Raw genomic sequence first — 21,770 nt, 5'->3', positions numbered from 1 at the left:
AGTTTTTTCTTCTTAGACTTGCTTCACTAAGAACCTTGCTGCTCGGCTCTCTTTTGTCACAGATTAATGTTTCAATCACCTAAACCTTCCTCGACAAATGCTCTATAGCAGTGTGCAAACTACATCAAAATCTGTCCAGTTGTTCTCAAGATTAGCCCGAACAGACAAGACGCCTACTGGAGACTTTATTTTATATTATGCAGAGATAATATGGTTTAAGTTCAGCATGTACTGTAACTCACAAACCCACAGCAGCCAAGTTCATTTTTGAAGTCTGACTCAGTATTCCCAGACAGGTTTTGCTATTGATTGTGTGATACAATCGATGGCTGCCAATTACATTTTGCATTGCATTTTTAAATAAGCCCCTTGATATCATAGCTGCTTTTCTCATTTAATAAATGCAGTCTAGGCTACAAATGCAATTACTCTTTTGACGTTACAGAGAACACACAATCCATAGTTTTATGTCAAAACAATGTTACAATGTTCACTTTCTACTTACCCTGCATTGTGCAGCTCCTCCAGATTTGAAGCATTCCATTCAGAGCCCTGAAATATACATAGCACAAATCCGTAAAATCAATGCAGCCCAGCCTATGAGAATCCTCTATTTGGCTGTGATACAGAAGACAGACATTAAAAAGGTCAATAGCATTAGGTCGACAAGTTCAAAAGGTCATCAATCAAAAGGTTGATGAAAAAAATGTTATTCTATATTTTTAAACATATTTCACCCAAATTTGCTACAAGATTGCACGCCGATTTCCCAGCCCATGTATGAACGGTCAGTGGCACTGACTGTCTGACACCTGCAGCTATTATTTTTGACAGCTGCCGGTGTTGTTCTCCCATTCACAGCCACTGTATTGGCTGCTGCCGGGCTGCAAAGGAGATCTTGCGAGGTTTCTGAGATCTCGCGCATGCCCACTGAGGCTGTCCGGTAGGAGAGACACAGCGCATCAGCCGGTGACAGGGATCGCTGGAGGGGGGAATTTTCACTACCCCACTCCGGCATCTGAGATGTTTATAAGTCTCATCACTACTGCTTCCTGCTTTACAGGTTATATTCCTGGGGGAAAAATAGAATAATAAGATTTTACTCACCGGTAAATCTATTTCTCGTAGTCCGTAGTGGATTCTGGGAACTCCGTAAGGACCATGGGGAATAGCGGCTCCGCAGGAGACTGGGCACAACTAAAGAAAGCTTTAGGTCACCTGGTGTGCACTGGCTCCTCCCACTATGACCCTCCTCCAAGCCTCAGTTAGGACACTGTGCCCGGATGAGCTGACATAATAAGGAAGGATTTTGAATCCCGGGTAAGACTCATACCAGCCACACCAATCACACCGTATAACTCGTGATACTATACCCAGTTAACAGTATGAATATAACTGAGCCTCTCAACAGATGGCTCAACAATAACCCTTTAGTTAGGCAATAACTATATACAAGTATTGCAGACAATCCGCATTTGGGATGGGCGCCCAGCATCCACTACGGACTACGAGAAATTGATTTACCGGTGAGTAAAATCTTATTTTCTCTGACGTCCTAGTGGATGCTGGGAACTCCGTAAGGACCATGGGGATTATACCAAAGCTCCCAAACGGGCGGGAGAGTGCGGATGACTTTGCAGCACCGAATGAGAGAACTCCAGGTCCTCCTCAGCCAGGGTATCAATTTTGTAGAATTTAGCAAACGTGTTTGCCCCTGACCAAGTTGCAGCTCGGCAAATTTGGAAAGCCGAGACCCCTCGGGCAGCTGCCCAAGATGAGCCCACCTTCCTTGTGGAATGGGCTTTTACAGATTTTGGCTGCGGTAGTCCAGCCGCAGAATGCGCCAGCTGAATTGTGCTACAAATCCAGCGAGCAATAGTCTGCTTAGAAGCAGGAGCACCCAGTTTGCTGGGTGCATACAGGATAAACAGCGAGTCAGTTCTCCTGACTCTAGCCGTCCTGGAAACATAATTTCTCTAACGTCCTAGTGGATGCTGGGGACTCCGAAAGGACCATGGGGAATAGCGGCTCTGCAGGAGACTGGGCACAAAAGTAAAAAGCTTTAGGACTACCTGGTGTGCACTGGCTCCTCCCCCCATGACCCTCCTCCAAGCCTCAGTTAGATTTTTGTGCCCGAACGAGACGGGTGCAGGCTAAGGGGCTCTCCTGAGCTGCTTAGTGTAAAAGTTTAAAGTAGGTTTTTTATTTTCAGTGAGACCTGCTGGCAACAGGCTCACTGCACCGAGGGACTAAGGGGAGAAGAAGCGAACTCACCTGCGTGTAGAGTGGATTGGGCTTCTTAGGCTACTGGACATTAGCTCCAGAGGGACGATCACAGGCCCAGCCATGGATGGGTCCCAGAGCCGCGCCGCCGGCCCCCTTACAGAGCCAGAAGACAGAAGAGGTCCGGGAAATCGGCGGCAGAAGACGTCCTGTCTTCAATAAGGTAGCGCACAGCACCGCAGCTGTGCGCCATTGCTCTCAGCACACTTCACACTCCGGTCACTGAGGGTGCAGGGCGCTGGGGGGGGCGCCCTGAGACGCAATAAAACACCTTTTTTGGCAAAAAATACATCACATATAGCTCCTGGGCTATATGGATGCATTTAACCCCTGCCAATTTTTCCATAAAAAAGCGGGAGAAAGGCCGCCGAGAAGGGGGCGGAGCCTATCTCCTCAGCACACTGGCGCCATTTTTTCCTCACAGCTCCGTTGGAGGAAGGCTCCCTGACTCTCCCCTGCAGTCCTGCACTACAGAAACAGGGTAAAACAAGAGAGGGGGGGCACTAAATTGGCATATAAATATATACAGCAGCTATATTAGGGAAAAACACTTATATAAGGTTATCCCTGTATATATATAGCGCTCTGGTGTGTGCTGGCAAACTCTCCCTCTGTCTCCCCAAAGGGCTAGTGGGGTCCTGTCCTCTATCAGAGCATTCCCTGTGTGTGTGCTGTGTGTCGGTACGTTGTGTCGACATGTATGAGGAGGAAAATGGTGTGGAGGCGGAGCAATTGCCTGTGTTAGTGATGTCACCCCCTAGGGAGTCGACACCTGACTGGATGGTCTTATGGAAAGAATTACGTGATAGTGTCAGCACTTTACAAAAGACTGTTGACGACATGAGACAGCCGGCAAATCAGTTAATACCTGTACAGGCGTCTCAAACACCGTCAGGGGCTCTAAAGCGCCCGTTACCTCAGGTCGATACAGACACAGACACGGACACTGACTCCAGTGTCGACGGTGAGGAAACAAAAGTATTTTCCAGTAGGGCCACACGTTACATGATCACGGCAATGAAGGAGGTTTTGAACATTTCTGATACTACAAGTACCACAAAAAAGGGTATAATGTGGGGTGTGAAAAAACTACCCGTAGTTTTTCCCGAATCAGATGAATTAAATGAGGTGTGTGATGAAGCGTGGGTTTCCCCCGATAAAAAACTGCTAATTTCTAAAAAATTATTGGCATTATACCCTTTCCCGCCAGAGGTTAGGGCACGTTGGGAAACACCCCCTAGGGTAGATAAGGCGCTCACACGCTTATCAAAACAAGTGGCGTTACCGTCTCCTGATACGGCCGCCCTCAAGGAACCAGCTGATAGGAAGCTGGAAAATATCCTAAAAAGTATATACACACATACTGGTATTATACTGCGTCCAGCAATCGCCTCAGCCTGGATGTGCAGTGCTGGGGTGGCTTGGTCGGATTCCCTGACTGAAAATATTGATACCCTGGACAGGGACAATATATTATTGACTATAGAGCATTTAAAGGATGCATTTCTATATATGCGAGATGCACAGAGGGATATTTGCACTCTGGCATCAAGAGTAAGTGCGATGTCCATTTCTGCCAGAAGAGGATTATGGACGCGACAGTGGTCAGGGGATGCGGATTCCAAACGGCATATGGAAGTATTGCCGTATAAAGGGGAGGAGTTATTTGGGGTCGGTCTATCGGACCTGGTGGCCACGGCAACGGCTGGGAAATCCACCTTTTTACCCCAAGTCACCTCGCAGCAGAAAAAGATACCGTCTTTTCAGGCTCAGTCCTTTCGTCCCCATAAGGGCAAGCGGGCAAAAGGCCACTCATATCTGCCCCGGGGCAGAGGAAGGGGAAAAAGACTGCAGCAGACAGCCTCTTCCCACGAACAGAAGCCCTCCCCCGCTTCTGCCAAGTCCTCAGCATGACGCTGGGGCCTTACAAGCGGACTCAGGCACGGTGGGGGCCCGTCTCAAGAATTTCAGCGCGCAGTGGGCTCACTCGCAAGTGGACCCCTGGATCCTGCAGGTAGTATCTCAGGGGTACAAATTGGAATTCGAGACGTCTCCCCCTCGCCGGTTCCTGAAGTCTGCTTTACCAACGTCTCCCCCCGACAGGGAGGCGGTATTGGAAGCCATTCACAAGCTGTATTCCCAGCAAGTGATAATCAAGGTACCCCTCCTACAACAGGGAAAGGGGTATTATTCCACGCTGTTTGTGGTACCGAAGCCGGACGGCTCGGTGAGACCTATTTTAAATCTGAAATCCTTGAACACTTACATACAAAGGTTCAAATTCAAGATGGAATCACTCAGAGCAGTGATAGCGAACCTGGAAGAAGGGGACTATATGGTGTCTCTGGACATCAAGGATGCTTACCTCCATGTCCCAATTTGCCCTTCTCACCAAGGGTACCTCAGGTTTGTGGTACAGAACTGTCACTATCAGTTTCAGACGCTGCCGTTTGGATTGTCCACGGCACCCCGGGTCTTTACCAAGGTAATGGCCGAAATGATGATTCTTCTTCGAAGAAAAGGCGTCTTAATTATCCCTTACTTGGACGATCTCCTGATAAGGGCAAGGTCCAGAGAACAGTTAGAGGTCGGAGTAGCACTATCTCAAGTAGTACTACGACAGCACGGATGGATTCTAAATATTCCAAAATCGCAGCTGATTCCGACGACACGTCTGCTGTTCCTAGGAATGATTCTGGACACAGTACAGAAAAAGGTGTTTCTCCCGGAAGAGAAAGCCAGGGAGTTATCCGACCTAGTCAGGAACCTCCTAAGACCAGGCCAAGTGTCAGTACATCAATGCACAAGGGTCCTGGGAAAGATGGTGGCTTCTTACGAAGCGATTCCATTCGGCAGATTCCACGCAAGAACTTTTCAGTGGGATCTGCTGGACAAATGGTCCGGATCGCATCTTCAAATGCATCAGCGGATAACCCTGTCTCCAAGGACAAGGGTGTCTCTCCTGTGGTGGTTACAGAGTGCTCATCTCCTAGAGGGCCGCAGATTCGGCATTCAGGATTGGGTCCTGGTGACCACGGATGCCAGCCTGAGAGGCTGGGGAGCAGTCACACAGGGAAGAAATTTCCAGGGCTTGTGGTCAAGCATGGAAACGTCACTTCACATAAATATCCTGGAACTAAGGGCCATTTACAATGCCCTAAGTCAGGCAAGACCTCTGCTTCAGGGTCAGCCGGTGTTGATCCAGTCGGACAACATCACGGCAGTCGCCCACGTAAACAGACAGGGCGGCACAAGAAGCAGGAGGGCAATGACGGAAGTGGCAAGGATTCTTCGCTGGGCGGAAAATCATGTGATAGCACTGTCAGCAGTGTTCATTCCGGGAGTGGACAACTGGGAAGCAGACTTCCTCAGCAGACACGATCTTCACCCGGGGGAGTGGGGACTTCACCCAGAAGTCTTCCACATGATTGTGAACCGTTGGGAAAAACCAAAGGTGGACATGATGGCGTCCCGCCTCAACAAAAAACTGGACAGATATTGCGCCAGGTCAAGGGACCCTCAGGCAATAGCTGTGGACGCTCTGGTAACACCGTGGGTGTACCAGTCAGTGTATGTGTTCCCTCCTCTTCCTCTCATACCAAAAGTACTGAGAATCATAAGAAGGAGAGGAGTAAAGACTATACTCGTGGCTCCGGATTGGCCAAGAAGGACTTGGTACCCGGAAATTCAAGAGATGCTCACGGAAGACCCGTGGCCTCTACCTCTAAGAAAGGACCTGCTCCAGCAGGGACCATGTCTGTTCCAAGACTTACCGCGGCTGCGTTTGACGGCATGGCGGTTGAACGCCGGATCCTGAAGGAAAAAGGCATTCCGGATGAAGTCATCCCTACCCTGATCAAAGCCAGGAAGGATGTAACCGTACAACATTATCACCGCATTTGGCGTAAATATGTTGCGTGGTTCGAGGCCAGGAAGGCCCCTACAGAGGAATTTCAACTGGGTCGATTCCTGCATTTCCTGCAAACAGGACTGTCTATGGGCCTCAAATTAGGGTCCATTAAGGTTCAAATTTCGGCCCTGTCAATATTCTTCCAAAAAGAACTAGCTTCTGTTCCTGAAGTTCAGACGTTTGTCAAGGGAGTACTGCATATACAGCCTCCTTTTGTGCCTCCAGTGGCACCTTGGGATCTCAATGTAGTTTTGGGATTCCTAAATCACATTGGTTTGAACCACTCACCACTGTGGACTTAAAATATCTCACATGGAAAGTGGTAATGCTGTTAGCCCTGGCTTCAGCCAGGCGTGTCTCAGAATTGGCGGCTTTATCCTATAAAAGCCCTTACCTAATTTTTCATACGGACAGGGCAGAATTGAGGACTCGTCCTCAATTTCTCCCTAAGGTGGTTTCAGCATTTCACTTAAACCAGCCTATTGTGGTGCCTGCGGCTACTAGGGACTTGGAGGATTCCAAGTTGCTGGACGTAGTCAGGGCCCTGAAAATATATGTTTCCAGGACGGCTGGAGTCAGAAAATCTGACTTGCTGTTTATCCTGTATGCACCCAACAAGCTGGGTGCTCCTGCTTCTAAGCAGACGATTGCTCGTTGGATTTGTAGTACAATTCAGCTTGCACATTCTGTGGCAGGCCTGCCACAGCCAAAATCTGTAAAAGCCCATTCCACACGGAAAGTGGGCTCATCTTGGGCGGCTGCCCGAGGGGTCTCGGCTTTACAACTTTGCCGAGCAGCTACTTGGTCAGGGGCAAACACGTTTGCTAAATTCTACAAATTTGATACCCTGGCTGAGGAGGACCTGGAGTTCTCTCATTCGGTGCTGCAGAGTCATCCGCACTCTCCCGCCCGTTTGGGAGCTTTGGTATAATCCCCATGGTCCATTCGGAGTCCCCAGCATCCACTAGGACGTTAGAGAAAATAAGAATTTACTTACCGATAATTCTATTTCTCATAGTCCGTAGTGGATGCTGGGCGCCCATCCCAAGTGCGGATTGTCTGCATTACTTGTACATAGTTATTGTTACAAAAATCGGGTTATTGTTGTTGTGAGCCATCTTTTCAGAGGCTCCTTCTGTTATCATGCTGTTAACTGGGTTCAGATCACAAGTTGTACGGTGTGATTGGTGTGGCTGGTATGAGTCTTACCCGGGATTCAAAATCCTTCCTTATTGTGTACGCTCGTCCGGGCACAGTATCCTAACTGAGGCTTGGAGGAGGGTCATGGGGGGAGGAGCCAGTGCACACCAGGTAGTCCTAAAGCTTTTTACTTTTGTGCCCAGTCTCCTGCGGAGCCGCTATTCCCCATGGTCCTTTCGGAGTCCCCAGCATCCACTACGGACTATGAGAAATAGAATTATCGGTAAGTAAATTCTTATTTTTTCAAGGCCCTGACTACGTCCAGTAACCTGGAATCCTCCAAGTCCCTAGTAGCCGCAGGCACTACAATAGGTTGGTTCAAGTGAAAAGCTGATACCACCTTAGGGAGAAACTGGGGACGAGTCCTCAATTCTGCCCTATCCATATGGAAAATCAGATAAGGACTTTTATATGACAAAGCCGCCAATTCTGATACACGCCTGGCCGAAGCCAAGGCCAATAACATGACCACTTTCCGCGTGAGATATATTAGATCCACGGTTTTTAGTGGCTCACACCAATGTGATTTTAAGAAACTCACCACCACGTTGAGAACCCAAGGTGCCACTGGAGGCACAACCGGGGGCTGAATATGCAGCACTCCTTTTACAATGTCTGAACTTCAGGTACTGAAGCAAGTTCTTTCTGGAAGAAAATCGACAGAGCCGAGATCTGTACCTTAATGGAGCCTAATTTTAGGCCCATAGACACTCCTGCTTGTAGGAAATGCAGAAATCGACCTAGTTGAAATTCCTCTGTTGGGGCCTTTTTTGGCCTCACACCAAGCAACATATTTTCGCCATATGCGGTGATAATGTTTTGCAGTTACATCTTTCCTGGCTTGAATCAGCGTAGGAATGACTTCCTCCGGAATGCCCTTTTCCTTTAGGATCCGGCGTTCAACCGCCATGCCGTCAAAACGTAGCCGCGGTAAGTCTTGGAACAGACAGGGCCCCTGCTGCCGCAGGTCCTGTCTGAGCGGCAGAGGCCATGGGTCCTCTGATATAATTTCTTGAAGTTCTGGGTACCAAGCTCTTCTTGGCCAATCCGGAACCACGAGTATCGTTCTTACTCCTCGCCTTCCTATTATTCTCAGTACCTTTTGTATGAGAGGCAGAGGGGGGAACACATAAACCGACTGATACACCCACGGTGTTACCAGAGCGTCCACAGCTATCGCCTGATGGTCCCTTGACCTGGCGCAATATCTTTTATAGCTTTTTGTTGAGGCGGGACGCCATCATGTCCACCTGTGGCCTTTCCCAATGGTGTACAATCCTTTGGAAGACTTCTGGATGAAATCCCCACTCTCCCGGGTGGAGGTCATGTCTGCTGAGAAGATCTTCTTCCCAGTCGTCCACTCCGGGAATGAACACTGCTGACAGTGTTAACCCATGATTTTCCGCCCATCGGAGAATCCTTGTGGCTTCTGCCATCGCCATCCTGCTTCTTGTGCCGCCCCGTTGGTTTACATGGGCGACTGCCGTGATGTTGTCTGATTGGATCAGTACCGGCTGGTTTTGAAGCAGAGGCCTTGCCTGACTCAGGGCATTGTAAATGGCCCTCAGTTCCAGAATATTTATGTGTAGGGAAGTCACCTGACTTGACCAAAGTCCCTGGAAGTTTCTTCCCTGTGTGACTGCCCCCCAGCCTCAAAGGCTGGCATCCATGGTCACTAGGACCTAGTCCTGTATGCCGAACCTGCGGCCCTCTTGAAGATGGGCCCTCTGCAGCCACCACAGTAGAGATACCCTGGTCCTTGAAGACAGGGTTATCAGCCGATGCATCTGAAGATGTGATCCGGACGACTTGTCCAACAGGTCCCACTGAAAAGTTCTTGCATGGAACCTACCGAATGGGATTGCTTCGTAGGAAGCTACCATTTTTCCCAGGACTCGCGTGCAATGATGCACCGATACCCGTTTTGGCTTCAGGAGGTCTCTGACTAGAGATGACAGCTCCTTGGCTTTCTCCTCCGGGAGAAACACTTATTTCTGTTCTGTGTCCAGAACCATCCCCAGGAACAGTAGACGTGTCGTAGGAACCAGCTGTGACTTTGGACTGTTTAGAATCCAACCGTGCTGTTGTAGCACTTTCCAAAATAGTGCTACCCCGACTACCAACTGCTCCTTGGACCTTGCCCTTATAAGGAGATTGTCCAAGTACGGGATAATTAAAACTCCCTTTTTTCGAAGGAGTATCATCATTTCGCCCATTACCTTGGTAAACACCCTCGGTGCCATGTACAGTCCAAACGGCAGTGTCTGGACTTGGTAATGGTAATCCTGTACCACAAATCTGAGGTACTCCTGGCGAGGATGGTAAATGGGGACATGCAGGTAAGCATCCTTGATGTCCCGGGATCCCATGTAATCCCCCTCGTCCAGGCTTGCAATAACCGCCCTGAGCGATTCCATCTTGAACTTGAATTTTTTTATGTATGTGTTCAAGGATTTTAAATATAAAATGGGTCACACCGAACCATGTGGTTTCGGTACCCCAAACCGTGTGGAATAGTAACCCCATCCTTGTTGAAGTAGGGGCACCTTGAGTATTACCTGCTGGGAATACAGCTTATTAATTGCCTCTAGCGCAGCCTCCCTGCCTGAGGGAGTTGTCGGCAAGGCATATTTGAGGAAACGGCGGGGGAGGAGACATCTCGAATTCCAGCTTGTACCCCTGAAATACTACTCGAATGAAACAGGGATCCAAATGTGAGCGAGCCCACTGATCGCTGAAATTTTTGAGACGGCCCCCCACCGTACCTGGCTACACCTGTGGAGCCCCCGCGTCATGCTGTGGACTCAGAGGAAGCGAGAGAAGAATTTTGATTCTGGGAACAGGCTGACTGGTGCAGCTTTTTCCCTCTTCCCATGTCTCTGTACAGAAAGGAAGCGCCTTTGACCCGCTTGCTTTTCTGAAGCCGAAAGGACTGTACCTGATAATACAGTGCTTTCTTAGTCTGTGAGGAAACCTGAGGTAAAAATAATTCTTCCCAGCTGTTGCTGTGGATACGAGGTCCCAGAGACCATCCCCAAATAATTCCTCACCCTTATAAGGCAGAATCTCTATGCGCCTTTTAAAGTCAGCATCACCTGTCCAGTGACAGGTCTCTAATACCCTCCTGACAGAATGGACATTACATTCATTTTGGATGCCAGCCGGCAAAATATCCATCTGTGCATCCCTCATATATAAGACGACGTCTTTAATATGTTCTTATGTTTGACAGGGTCACCGACCACGCTGCAGCAGCACGATCTGCAGGTCTCAGTCTAGTACCTGAGTGTGTAAATACAGACTTCAGGATAGCCTCCTGCTTTTTATCAACAGGTACCTTCAAAGTGGCCGTTCCTAAAACGGCAGTGCCACCTTTTTTGACAACCGTGTGAGCGCCTTATCCACCCTAGGGGATAGCTCCCAGCGTAACTTATCCTCTGGCGGGAAAGGGTACGCCATCAGTAACTTTTTAGAAATTATCAGTTTCTTATCGGGGGGAACCCACGCTTTTCACACACTTCATTCATTCATCTGATGGGGGAACAAAACACTGCCTGCTTTTTCTCCCCAACATAAAAACCCATTTTTAGAGGGTTAATGTCAGAAATGTGTAACACATTTTTTTTTTATTGCCGGGGTCAAGTCACGGATGTTCCTAGTGGATTGTGTATATGTCTCAACCTTGTCGACACTGGAGTCAGACTCCGTGTCGACATCTGTGTCTGCCATCTGAGTGAGCGGGCGTTTTTGAGCCCCTGATGGCCTTTGAGACGCCTGGGCAGGCGCGGACTGAGAAGCCGGCTGTCCCACAGCTGTTACATCATCCACCCTTTTATGTAAGGAGTTGACACTGTCGGTTTATACCTTTCACCTAACCATCCACTCTGGTGTCGGCCCCACAGGGGGCGACATCACATTTATCGGCATCTGCTCCGTCACCATATAAGCCTCCTCATTAAACATGTCGACACAGCCGTACCGACACACCGCACACACACAGGGAATGCTCTGACTGAGGACAGGACCCCACAAAGCCCTTTGGGGAGACCGAGAGAGAGTATGCCAGCACACACCAGAGCGCTATATAATGTGGGGATTAACACTATAACGGAGTGAAATTTCCCCAATAACTGCTTGTATATATAATATTGCGCCTAAATTTAGTGCCCCCCCTCTCTTTTTAACCCTTTGAGCCTGAAAACTACAGGGGAGAGCCTGGGGAGCTTTCTTCCAGCTGCACTGTGAAGAGAAAATGGCGCCAGTGTGTCTGAGGGAGATAGCTCCGCCCCTTTTTCGCGGACTTTTCTCCCGCTTTTTTCTGGATTCTGGCAGGGGTATTTACCACATATATAGCCTCTGGGGCTATATATTGTGGTATTTTTGCCAGCCAAGGTGTTTTTATTGCTGCTCAGGGCGCCCCCCCCAAGCGCCCTGCACCCTCAGTGACCGGAGTGTGAAGTGTGTATGAGGAGCAATGGCGCACAGCTGCAGTGCTGTGCGCTACCTTGGTGAAGACTGATGTCTTCTGCCGCCGATTTTCCGGACCTCTTCTTGCTTCTGGCTCTGTAAGGGGGACGGCGGCGCGGCTCCGGGACCGAACACCAAGGCTGGGCCTGCGGTCGATCCCTCTGGAGCTAATGGTGTCCAGTAGCCTAAGAAGCCCAAGCTGGCTGCAAGCAGGCAGGTTCGCTTCTTCTCCCCTTAGTCCCTCGCTGCAGTGAGCCTGTTGCCAGCAGGTCTCACTGAAAATAAAAAACCTAATTCTATACTTTCTTTCTAGAAGCTCAGGAGAGCCCCTAGTGTGCATCCAACCTCGGCCGGGCACAAAATCTAACTGAGGCTTGGAGGAGGGTCATAGTGGGAGGAGCCAGTGCACACCAGGTGACCTAAAGCTTTCTTTAGTTGTGCCCAGTCTCCTGCGGAGCCGCTATTCCCCATGGTCCTTACGGAGTTCCCAGCATCCACTAGGACGTCAGAGAAATATGGATATACATTCAAATGGGATCATCATTGTCATTTACCTGAACTGGTTATACGGCGCAATGATACCTATGGCTACATGCATTTTTAACTAAGTTTCCGGTGGCCACTTATATGGAACCACTTGTACAACACAATACATGAGCAAGCCCATAACAATAGGAGTGTCTTTTCATCAACAAGCAGATCTTACTAACTGCTTTGGGTCTCATTTGCACACTTAACAATCTGCCTGAAATATGTTTTCAAACGTAGAAATACACAAACATAGAATTTTGATGCAGATAAGAACCACTTGGTTCTTATCTAATCTGCCCTAAACACTTATACACTAGGGTTAATTTTTTTTTGTCAGGAGTCATTTAACCTACCAGTATATTTTTGGATTGAGGAAGGAAACCTTAGTTCTGTGAGGCAGTAATGCTAACCATTACACCATCCGTACTGCCCAAGTAGGCCAGTATGGTGCACCTACCCATAAAGTACGGAAGCCACCTGTAAGTACTCCCTCTGCATCCCTTTCTTTCATTTAAATGTTGCCATGCTACAAAATTAAATCTAATTTCTACATTTTGGTGAAAACAGAGGGTGTGTCTGTGCATCTAAGCTGCAGGTAGGTGCACAAATTGTCCTCAATATACCTAGCACATCACCCTGCCACCCATCGGATTCCATATTACAGTGAACATAATCGGCTAGCACTCCTTATGGCTACACTCTAAAACAGTGTTTCCCAACTCCGGGTCTCAAGGCACACTAACGGTCCAGGTTTTAGGGATAGCCAAACTTCAGCAGAGGTGACTTAATTGGTACCTCAGTTATTTAGATTGAACCATCTGTGCTCAAACACGGATATCCTCAAAACCTGAACAGTTAGTGTGCCTTGGAGACCGAGGTTGGGAAACACTGTTCTTAAACAATATAAGTGAATGAAGAGTCAGTCCGCCATAATGATTTAAGCATACTTACTGTATATGTATATTCTGACCAATTTATGTCTCAAAATATAACAAGCAAAGAAATCTATTGGTATCATGAAGGTGTGCTGGTCTGTAATTCAATTCCAAAATTGCTAGGCACACTTGCACAAACGTTCACACACTGCATTTGCGATGCACTTCTGCAGTGTGTGAATGACCTGAAGTGAAAGGTGAAGTGTTGGCTCTTCTAGACATTGCTACAAAAGTCTTATTAAGACTTCCAATGATGAAAATCAATTGTGTACCTCAATGTAAACTAGACTGCCTCAGGCACTGCCATAGGCCTTGTTGAGAGCGCTTCACATGTTCACGTTAAACATGATTTGAGGATAATTAAGGACAAATTGTGATCCTGTGGAGACAACCCATGCAATACATTTAGTAGACGCAAATGGAAAATACTATGACACATTTATAAACTGACCCGGTCTAAAAGTAAGCATGGATTTTATCATATGTCTTGTGTTACATACCAAGTAAAGGTAATCAAAGATGAGAGAGGCTTTATCCATCTGCCCAAGGATCAGTAACATTTCATTGTCTATGTACTCCTTGTATTCTTTCAAGTTGCAGCTCAGCTTCTTCTCCAGCTCATTACGGATCTAAATATAGGCAACAGGCCCAGAAAACAGATCACAGATATAGAGGAACAAATCACAGGAATATAGAACGGTCAGGAACCATCTCTCTTTAGTACATAATCACCTCTTTGCATGTTACATTCTCCAAGTCCTTGCTCATCATGATGCCACGAAGTTTTGCTTTGATAACCCACTCAGTCCTCTCACCTTCATTCGGTCTGCACACAGAGAAGGAATTTGTCAAACATAACAATGATAGTTAGATACTGTATATATATATATATATATATATATATATATATATATACGTATATATACATACTCTGTATTTGAGGCATCCATGCTGCTACCTTAGTGGAGCACCCCGCTGATGACCATGCCAGGATGTGAGTGTGGATTACCGACCACACACCCAGTTAAGCAATAATCTTCTTATTTATATATTTTAACTGGTAATATATTTTATGTGTACATTGTTTTTATCCCATTTTTTAAAGAGACCTGTTATTAAGAAACTTTTATGTGAAAAATATTCTTTTTTTTATGTGAATAAATTGTATTTTATTTTATATTTATTTACTCATAGTGTGAGTGTTTATCTTTTTAAAGACACCATTGGTCGCTAAATCCCCCCCCCCTTGCATATATATATATAAATATATATATATTTGTGTATGTAAATACTGAAATAAAAATAGGACACGATATTGAAAACTTGTATATCTCCTACACAATGCAGTAACCGTTGGTGCTAGAACAGTAGAATGATAATAAGCGAAGCTGACTAAGGTTCTGTTACAGCCTATGCAGGAAATAAGGGGAATATTTACTATAGGTCCATTTCCAGCAATTTGTATTTGAAATAAAAAAATTAAAAAAAATCGACCTTTAGTAAATATACCCCTAAGCCCTATGTATCATTTTATCAACAGCATGGAAAATAAGATTTTAAACCTATCTGTAAATCTTTTTCTCCTAGTCCGTAGAGGATGCTGGGGACTCCGTAAGGACCATGGGGTATAGACGGGCTCCGCAGGAGACATGGGCACTCTAAAGACTTTAGATGGGTGTGCACTGGCTCCTCCCTCTATGCCCCTCCTCCAGACCTCAGTTAAAGAACTGTGCCCAGAGGAGACTGGCAGTACGAGGAAAGGATTTTTGTTAATCTAAGGGCAAGATACATACCAGCCCACACCATCCACACCGTACAACTTGGAACATACGAACCAGTTAACAGTATGAAACAAAAAAGCATCAGCCAGAGACTGATCAAAACTGTAACATAACCCTTATGTAAGCAATAACTATATACAAGTCTTGCAGAATTTAGTCCACACTGGGACGGGCGCCCAGCATCCTCTACGGACTAGGAAAAATAGATTTACCGGTAGGTTTAAAATCTTATTTTCTCTTACGTCCTAGAGGGACTCCGTAAGGACCATGGGGATTATACTAAAGCTCCAGACAGGGCGGGAGAGTGCGGATGACTCTGCAGCACCGATTGAGCAAACATGAGGTCCTCCTCAGCCAAGGTATCAAACTTGTAGAATTTAGCAAAAGTGTTTGAACCCGACCAAGTAGCCACTCGGCAAAGTTGCAATGCCGAGACACCTCGGGCAGCTGCCCAAGAAGAGCCCACCTTCCTAGTGGAATGGGCCTTTACCGAATTTGGTAACGGCAATCCAGCCGTAGAATGAGCCTGCTGAATTGTGTTACAGATCCAGCGGGCAATAGTCTGCTTAGAAGCAGGGGCGCCAACCTTGTTGGCTGCATACAGGACAAACAGTGCCTCTGTTTTCCTAACCCGAGCCGTCCTGGCTACATAAACCTTTAAGGCCCTGACTACATCAAGAGACCTGGAATCCTCCAAGTCCCCCGTAGCCACAGGCACCACAATAGGCTGGTTCATATGAAACGATGAAACCACCTTAGGCAGAAATTGAGGACGAGTCCTCAACTCTGCTCTATCCACATGGAAAATCAGATAGGGGATTTTGTGAGACAAGGCCGCCAATTCAGACACCCGCCTCGCAGATGCCAAGGCTAATAACATGACCACTTTCCAAGTGAGAAATTTCAACTCAACTGTTTGAAGAGGTTCAAACCAGTGTGACTTAATGAAATGTAGCACCACGTTAAGGTCCCAATGGTGCCACTGGGGGCACAAAAGGAGGCTGGATGTGCAGAACTCCCTTTACAAAAGTCTGGACTTCTGGGAGAGAAGCCAATTCCTTCTGAAAGAATATTGACAGGGCCGAAATCTGTACCTTAATAGAGCCTAACTTTAGGCCCATATCCACTCCTGTCTGCAGAAAGTGGAGAAAAAGGCCCAGGTGAAAATCCTCCATAGGAGCATTCTTGGCTTCACACCAAGATACATATTTCCTCCAGATATGGTGATAATGTTTCGCCGACACCTCCTTCCTAGCTTTTATCAGAGTAGGGATGACCTCCCCCGGAATACCTTTCCTAGCTAGGATTTGGCGTTCAACCGCCATGCCGTCAAACGTAACCGCGGTAAGTCACGCCAGTCCTCCCTGGAAGGAAGAGGCTACGGATCTTCTGTGAGCATTTCCTGAAGATCTGAATACCAGGCCCTCCAAAGCCAATCCGGAACAATGAGTATTGTCTGAACTCTTTTTCGTCTTATGATTCTCAGTATTTTTGAGATGAGTGGAAGAGGAGGGAAGACATAGACCGACGGAAACATCCATGGTGTCACCAGGGCGTCTACCGCTACCGCCTGAGGGTCCCTTGAACTGGAACAATACCTCCGAAGTTTCTTGTTGAGGCGTGACGCCATCATGTCTATTTGAGGAAGCCCCCAACGACTTGTTATCTCTGCAAAAACTGCTTGATGAAGACCCCACTCTCCTGGATGGAGGTCGTGTCTGCTGAGGAAGTCTGCTTCCCAGTTGTACACTCCCGGAATGAAGACTGCTGACAGCGCGCTTACATGATTTCCCGCCCAGCGAAGAATCCTGGTGGCTTCCGCCATTGCCACTTTCCTCCTTGTCCCGCCTTGGTGGTTTACATGAGCCACTGCTGTGACGTTGTCTGATTGAATCAGAACAGGTAGGTCGTGAAGAAGAGTCTCCGCTTGTCGTAGGCCGTTGTATATGGCCCTTAATTCCAGCACGTTGATGTGTAGACAAGCCTCCTGGCTCCACCACAGTCCCTGAAAATTTCTTCCTTGTGTGACTGCTCCCCATCCTCGGAGGCTCGCGTCCGTGGTCACCAGAACCCAGTCTTGAATGCCGAACCTGCGACCCTCTAGAAGGTGAGTACTCTGCAGCCACCACAGGAGAGACACCCTGGCCCTGGGGGACAGGCTTATTTTCTGATGTATTTGTAGATGGGAACCCGACCATTTGTCCAGAAGGTCCCACTGAAATGTCCTCGCATGGAACCTGCCGAAGGGTATGGCCTCGTAGGCCGCCACCATTTTTCCCAGTACTCGAGTGCATTGATGAACTGACACTCTTTTTGGCTTTAACAGGTCTCTGACCATGCTCTGGAGTTCCTGGGCTTTTTCCGTTGGGAGAAAAACCCTCTTCTTTTCCGTGTCCAGAATAATGCCTAAAAATGATAGCCGGGTCGTTGGAATCAACTGCGATTTTGGCAGATTTAGGATCCAGCCGTGTTGCTGCAGCACTCTCAGGGAGAATGACACGCTTTTCAGCAACTGATCTCTCGATCTCGCTTTTATCAGGAGAATGTCCAAGTATGGGATAATTGTGACCCCTTACCTGCGTAGGAGCACCATCATTTCTGCCATTACCTTGGTGAAAATCCTCGGGGCCGTGAACAGCCCAAACGGCAACGTCTGAAACTGGTAATGACAGTCCTGTACAGCGAATCTCAGGTACGCCTGATGAGGAGGATAAATGGGGACATGAAGGTATGCATCCTTTATGTCTAGTGACACCATAAAATCCCCCCCTTCCAGGCTGGAGATCACTGCCGGGAGAGATTCCTTCTTGAATTTGAACTTTTTTAGATACAGGTTTAGGGATTTTAGTTCAGAATGGGTCTGACTGAGCCATCCGGTTTCAGGACCACAAATAGAGTTGAATAGTACCCCTTCCCCTGTTGCACTAGGGGAACCTTGATAATCACTTGCTGTTGACACAGCTTTTGTATCGCAGCTAAAACTATTTCCCTCTCTGGGGGAGAGGCTGGCAAAGCCGACTTGGCGAGGAGGCACTTCTTCGAATTCCAGTCTGTAGCCTTGGGATACAATTTCTATCGCCCAAGGATCCAAATCTGACAGAACCCAGATCTGGCTGAAGAGTCGAAAACGTGCCCCCACCGGCGCGGACTCCCGCAGTGGAGCCCCAGCGTCATGCGGTGGATTTTGTAGAAGCCGGGGAGAACTTCTGTTCCTGGGAACTAGCCGTAGCAGGCATTCTTTTCCCTCTACCCTTACGTCTGGCAAGGAAGGAAGAGCCCCGGCCCCTTCTGGACTTATGCGACCGAAAGGACTGCATCTGATATTGAGGTGTTTTCTTTTGCTGTGGGGGAACATAAGGCAAAAAAGAAGATTTACCCGCGGTAGCTGTGCAAACCAGATCCGCGAGGCCCTCCCCAAATAAAACCTCACCCTTGTAAGGCAAAGTTTCCATATGTCTCTTTGAATCGGCATCACCCGTCCATTGGCGGGTCCACAGGGCTCGCCTAGCAGAAATTGCCATGGCATTGGATCTTGAACCCAACAGCCCAACGTCTCTCGCAGCGTCTCTAATATACAACGCTGCGTCTTTTATATGACCCAAGGTCAATAAAATGCTATCCTTATCTAGGGTGTCAATGTCAGATGACAAGTTATCTGTCCATGCTGCTATTGCGCTACATACCCATGCCGACGCTACTGCCAGTCTGAGCAAGGCCCCCGTATGTGTATAAATTGATTTTAAGGTAGTCTCCTGTCTGCGATCAGCAGGATCCTTGAGGGCTGCCGTGTCTGGAGACGGTAGCGCAACCTTTTTGGACAAGCCCGTCAAAGCCTTGTCCACCCTGGGCGAGGATTCCCACCGTAACCTGTCCTGTGCGGGGAAAGGATATGCCATAAGAATTCTCTTGGGTATCTGCAGTTTCTTGTCTGGAGTTTCCCAAGCTTTTTCAAATAAAGCGTTCAGCTCATGAGATGGGGGAAAGGTTACCTCAGGTTTCTTCTCCTTAAACATGCATACCCTCGTGTCAGGCACTATGGGGTCCTCTGTGATATGCAAAACATCTTTTATTGCAATGATTATATAATGAATTCTTTTGGCCACCCTTGGGTGTAACCTCGCATCATCGTAGTCGACACTGGAGTCAGAATCCGTGTCGGTATCAGTGTCTGCTACCTGGGACAGGGGACGTTTATGAGATCCTGAAGGGCCTTGTGACACAGTCAAAGCCATGGATTGACTCCCTGCTTTTTCTCTGGACTCTTCTTTGTCCAATCTTTTATGTAATAAAGACACATTTGCATTTAAAACATTCCACATATCCATCCAATCAGGTGTCGACTGTGCCGACGGAGACACCACAATCATCTGCTCTACCTCCTCCTTAGACGAGCCTTCCGCTTCAGACATGCCGACACACACGTACCGACACCCCCACACACACTGGGATATATATATATATATATATATATATATATATATATATATATATATATATATATATATAGAGAGAGAGACAGTCCCCCAATAAGGCCCTTTGGAGAGACAGAGAGAGTGTATGCCAGCACACACCCAGCACCACTGGACACTGGGACAAAATCCCAGTCTGTACAGCACTTTTATATATCAATAATACACTCACTGCAACAAATAAATGTGCCCCCCCCCCCCCTCCTCTTTGCCCTCTGTACTTGTGTTCAGCAGGGAAGAGTCCGGGGAGCAGTTTCTCTGCAGCGTGCTGTGGAGAAAATGGCGCTGGTTAGTGCTGGAGGATCAAGCTCCGCCCCCTCAACAGCGGGTTTCGGTCCCGCTCAAATTCTTTATACTGGCGGGGGTTTATTTAATATACTGCCTCCGCAGTATATATATGTTAGCCAGTGTCCCTTGAGGTTTATTATTGCTGCCCAGGGCGCCCACCCTGCGCCCTGCACGCATACAGTGCCGTCAGTGTGTGTGAATGTGGGAGCAATGGCAGCTGCACTGCTGTGCGGTACCTCAGTGAAGATCTGAAGTCTTCTGCCGCCTTTGAAGTCTTCTTTCTTCTTATACTCACCCGGCTTCTATCTTCCGGCTCTGTGAGGAGGACGGCGGCGCGGCTCCGGGACGAACAGCGAGGATGAGACCTGCGTTCCAACCCTCTGGAGCTAATGGTGTCCAGTAGCCTAAGAAGAAGAGCCTATCATTTAAGTAGGTCTGCTTCTCGCCCCTCAGTCCCACGATGCAGGGAGCCTGTTGCCAGCAGTGCTCCCTGAAAATAAAAAAACCTAACAAAAGTGTTTTTCGGAGAAACTCAGTAGAGCTCCCCTGCAGTGCATCCAGTCTCCTCTGGGCACAGGATCTAACTGAGGTCTGGAGGAGGGGCATAGAGGGAGGAGCCAGTGCACACCCATCTAAAGTCTTTAGAGTGCCCATGTCTCCTGCGGAACCCGTCTATACCCCATGGTCCTTACGGAGTCCCCAGCATCCTCTAGGACGTAAGAGAAAAGGAACTAGGCTTTATACAGTCCCTTAGAGCAGCTAATTTATCATTGTTGTTTCTAATTGTAAAGCGCTACATTAAAGCCACTGAATGTAAACACACAGCAATGCATAGTGGTAACAGGAAGTGCAGCATTTTGGTATGCCAAGTGGTCTTACTATGTATGTGTCTAGGTAGGGGCATACCTTCCCCTCAGATAATCCCAACATTTCCTCCTATTTCATCCCCAGGAATCAAGCAACGAGGCCACACAGAAAGCAAAACCAATCAGCACACAGAGAAAGCACCGGAGCGTAACAGGAGGAAACATCTCTTTAAGGATGTTGCACATAACTCTGAACTGATGTGAGGTACCCAAGCAGGTAGTAGTGAGTGATAATCAAGCAAGGATTGGGAGGGGAGAGGTCAGTAAGGTGATTATAAGGGGTGGGGTGGGGGGTTAATTACTATCAGAGTAAAAAGGAGCATAGCCACTTAGAAAAATAGGATTTTAAATACCTACCGGTAAATCCTTTTCTCGTAGTCCATAAGGGATATTGGGCGGCTGCTTCTGTGCGGTGACTTTCTTTCTTACTGGGGACAGATTAGTACGATGGGGATGTCCCAGAGCTTCCAGAATGGGCGGGAACGTGCGGATACATCTGCAGCACCGGGGGGCCCAAACTGGGTATCCTCTTCGGTCAGGGTATCAAACTTGTAGAACTTCACAAAGGTGTTCTTCTCCGACCAGGTTGCAGCTCAGCATAGTTGCAGGGCCGAGACTCCACGTGCAGCCGCCCAGGAAGAGCCCACAGATCTTGTAGAGTGGGCCTTCAGAGACTGTGGAACCGGTAAGGCTGTCGACACATAGGCCTGTTGGATAGTAAGTATAATCCAACGAGCAATAAAGGGTGACCCTTTTTCTGCGCATCATAGAGCACAAACAAGAAATCCGTCTATCTGATCCGAGCCGTCCTTTTGATATAAATTTTCAAGGCTCGCACAGCATCCAATGCCTCCGGAGAAGCAAAAGTGTCAGAACTAAATGGAATCACGATAGGTTAATTCAAGTGAAACGCGGAGACCACCTTCAGCAGGAACTGTTGTCTAGTCCTGAGCTCCGCTCTGTTCTCGTAAAAGACCAAGTACGGACTTTTGCAGGCGGCACGAATGGAGGTTGAATGTGAAGCACCCCTTGCAAAAAGG

The 21,770-nt window shown here is 47.8% G+C and overlaps 1 protein-coding gene across 2 annotated transcripts in view; it reads right to left on the bottom strand.

The window, feature by feature from the left end:
* The window catches only part of SSH1 (slingshot protein phosphatase 1), a 215,078-nt gene that overhangs the window by 14,772 nt on the left and 178,536 nt on the right, over window positions 1-21,770 (bottom strand). For both annotated transcript variants that reach the window (XM_063913267.1, XM_063913269.1), the window contains 3 exons: window positions 14,059-14,152; window positions 13,827-13,955; window positions 506-552 (listed from right to left, as the gene is read on the bottom strand). In XM_063913267.1, the coding sequence (XP_063769337.1) occupies window positions 506-552; window positions 13,827-13,955; window positions 14,059-14,152 (270 nt within the window). The remainder of the gene's footprint in view (window positions 1-505; window positions 553-13,826; window positions 13,956-14,058; window positions 14,153-21,770) is intronic.

The sequence above is a fragment of the Pseudophryne corroboree genome, chromosome 1, assembly GCF_028390025.1.
Source record: "Pseudophryne corroboree isolate aPseCor3 chromosome 1, aPseCor3.hap2, whole genome shotgun sequence".
Taxonomy (NCBI): domain Eukaryota; kingdom Metazoa; phylum Chordata; class Amphibia; order Anura; family Myobatrachidae; genus Pseudophryne; species Pseudophryne corroboree.
This window is presented reverse-complemented; position numbering and strand designations above follow the sequence as displayed.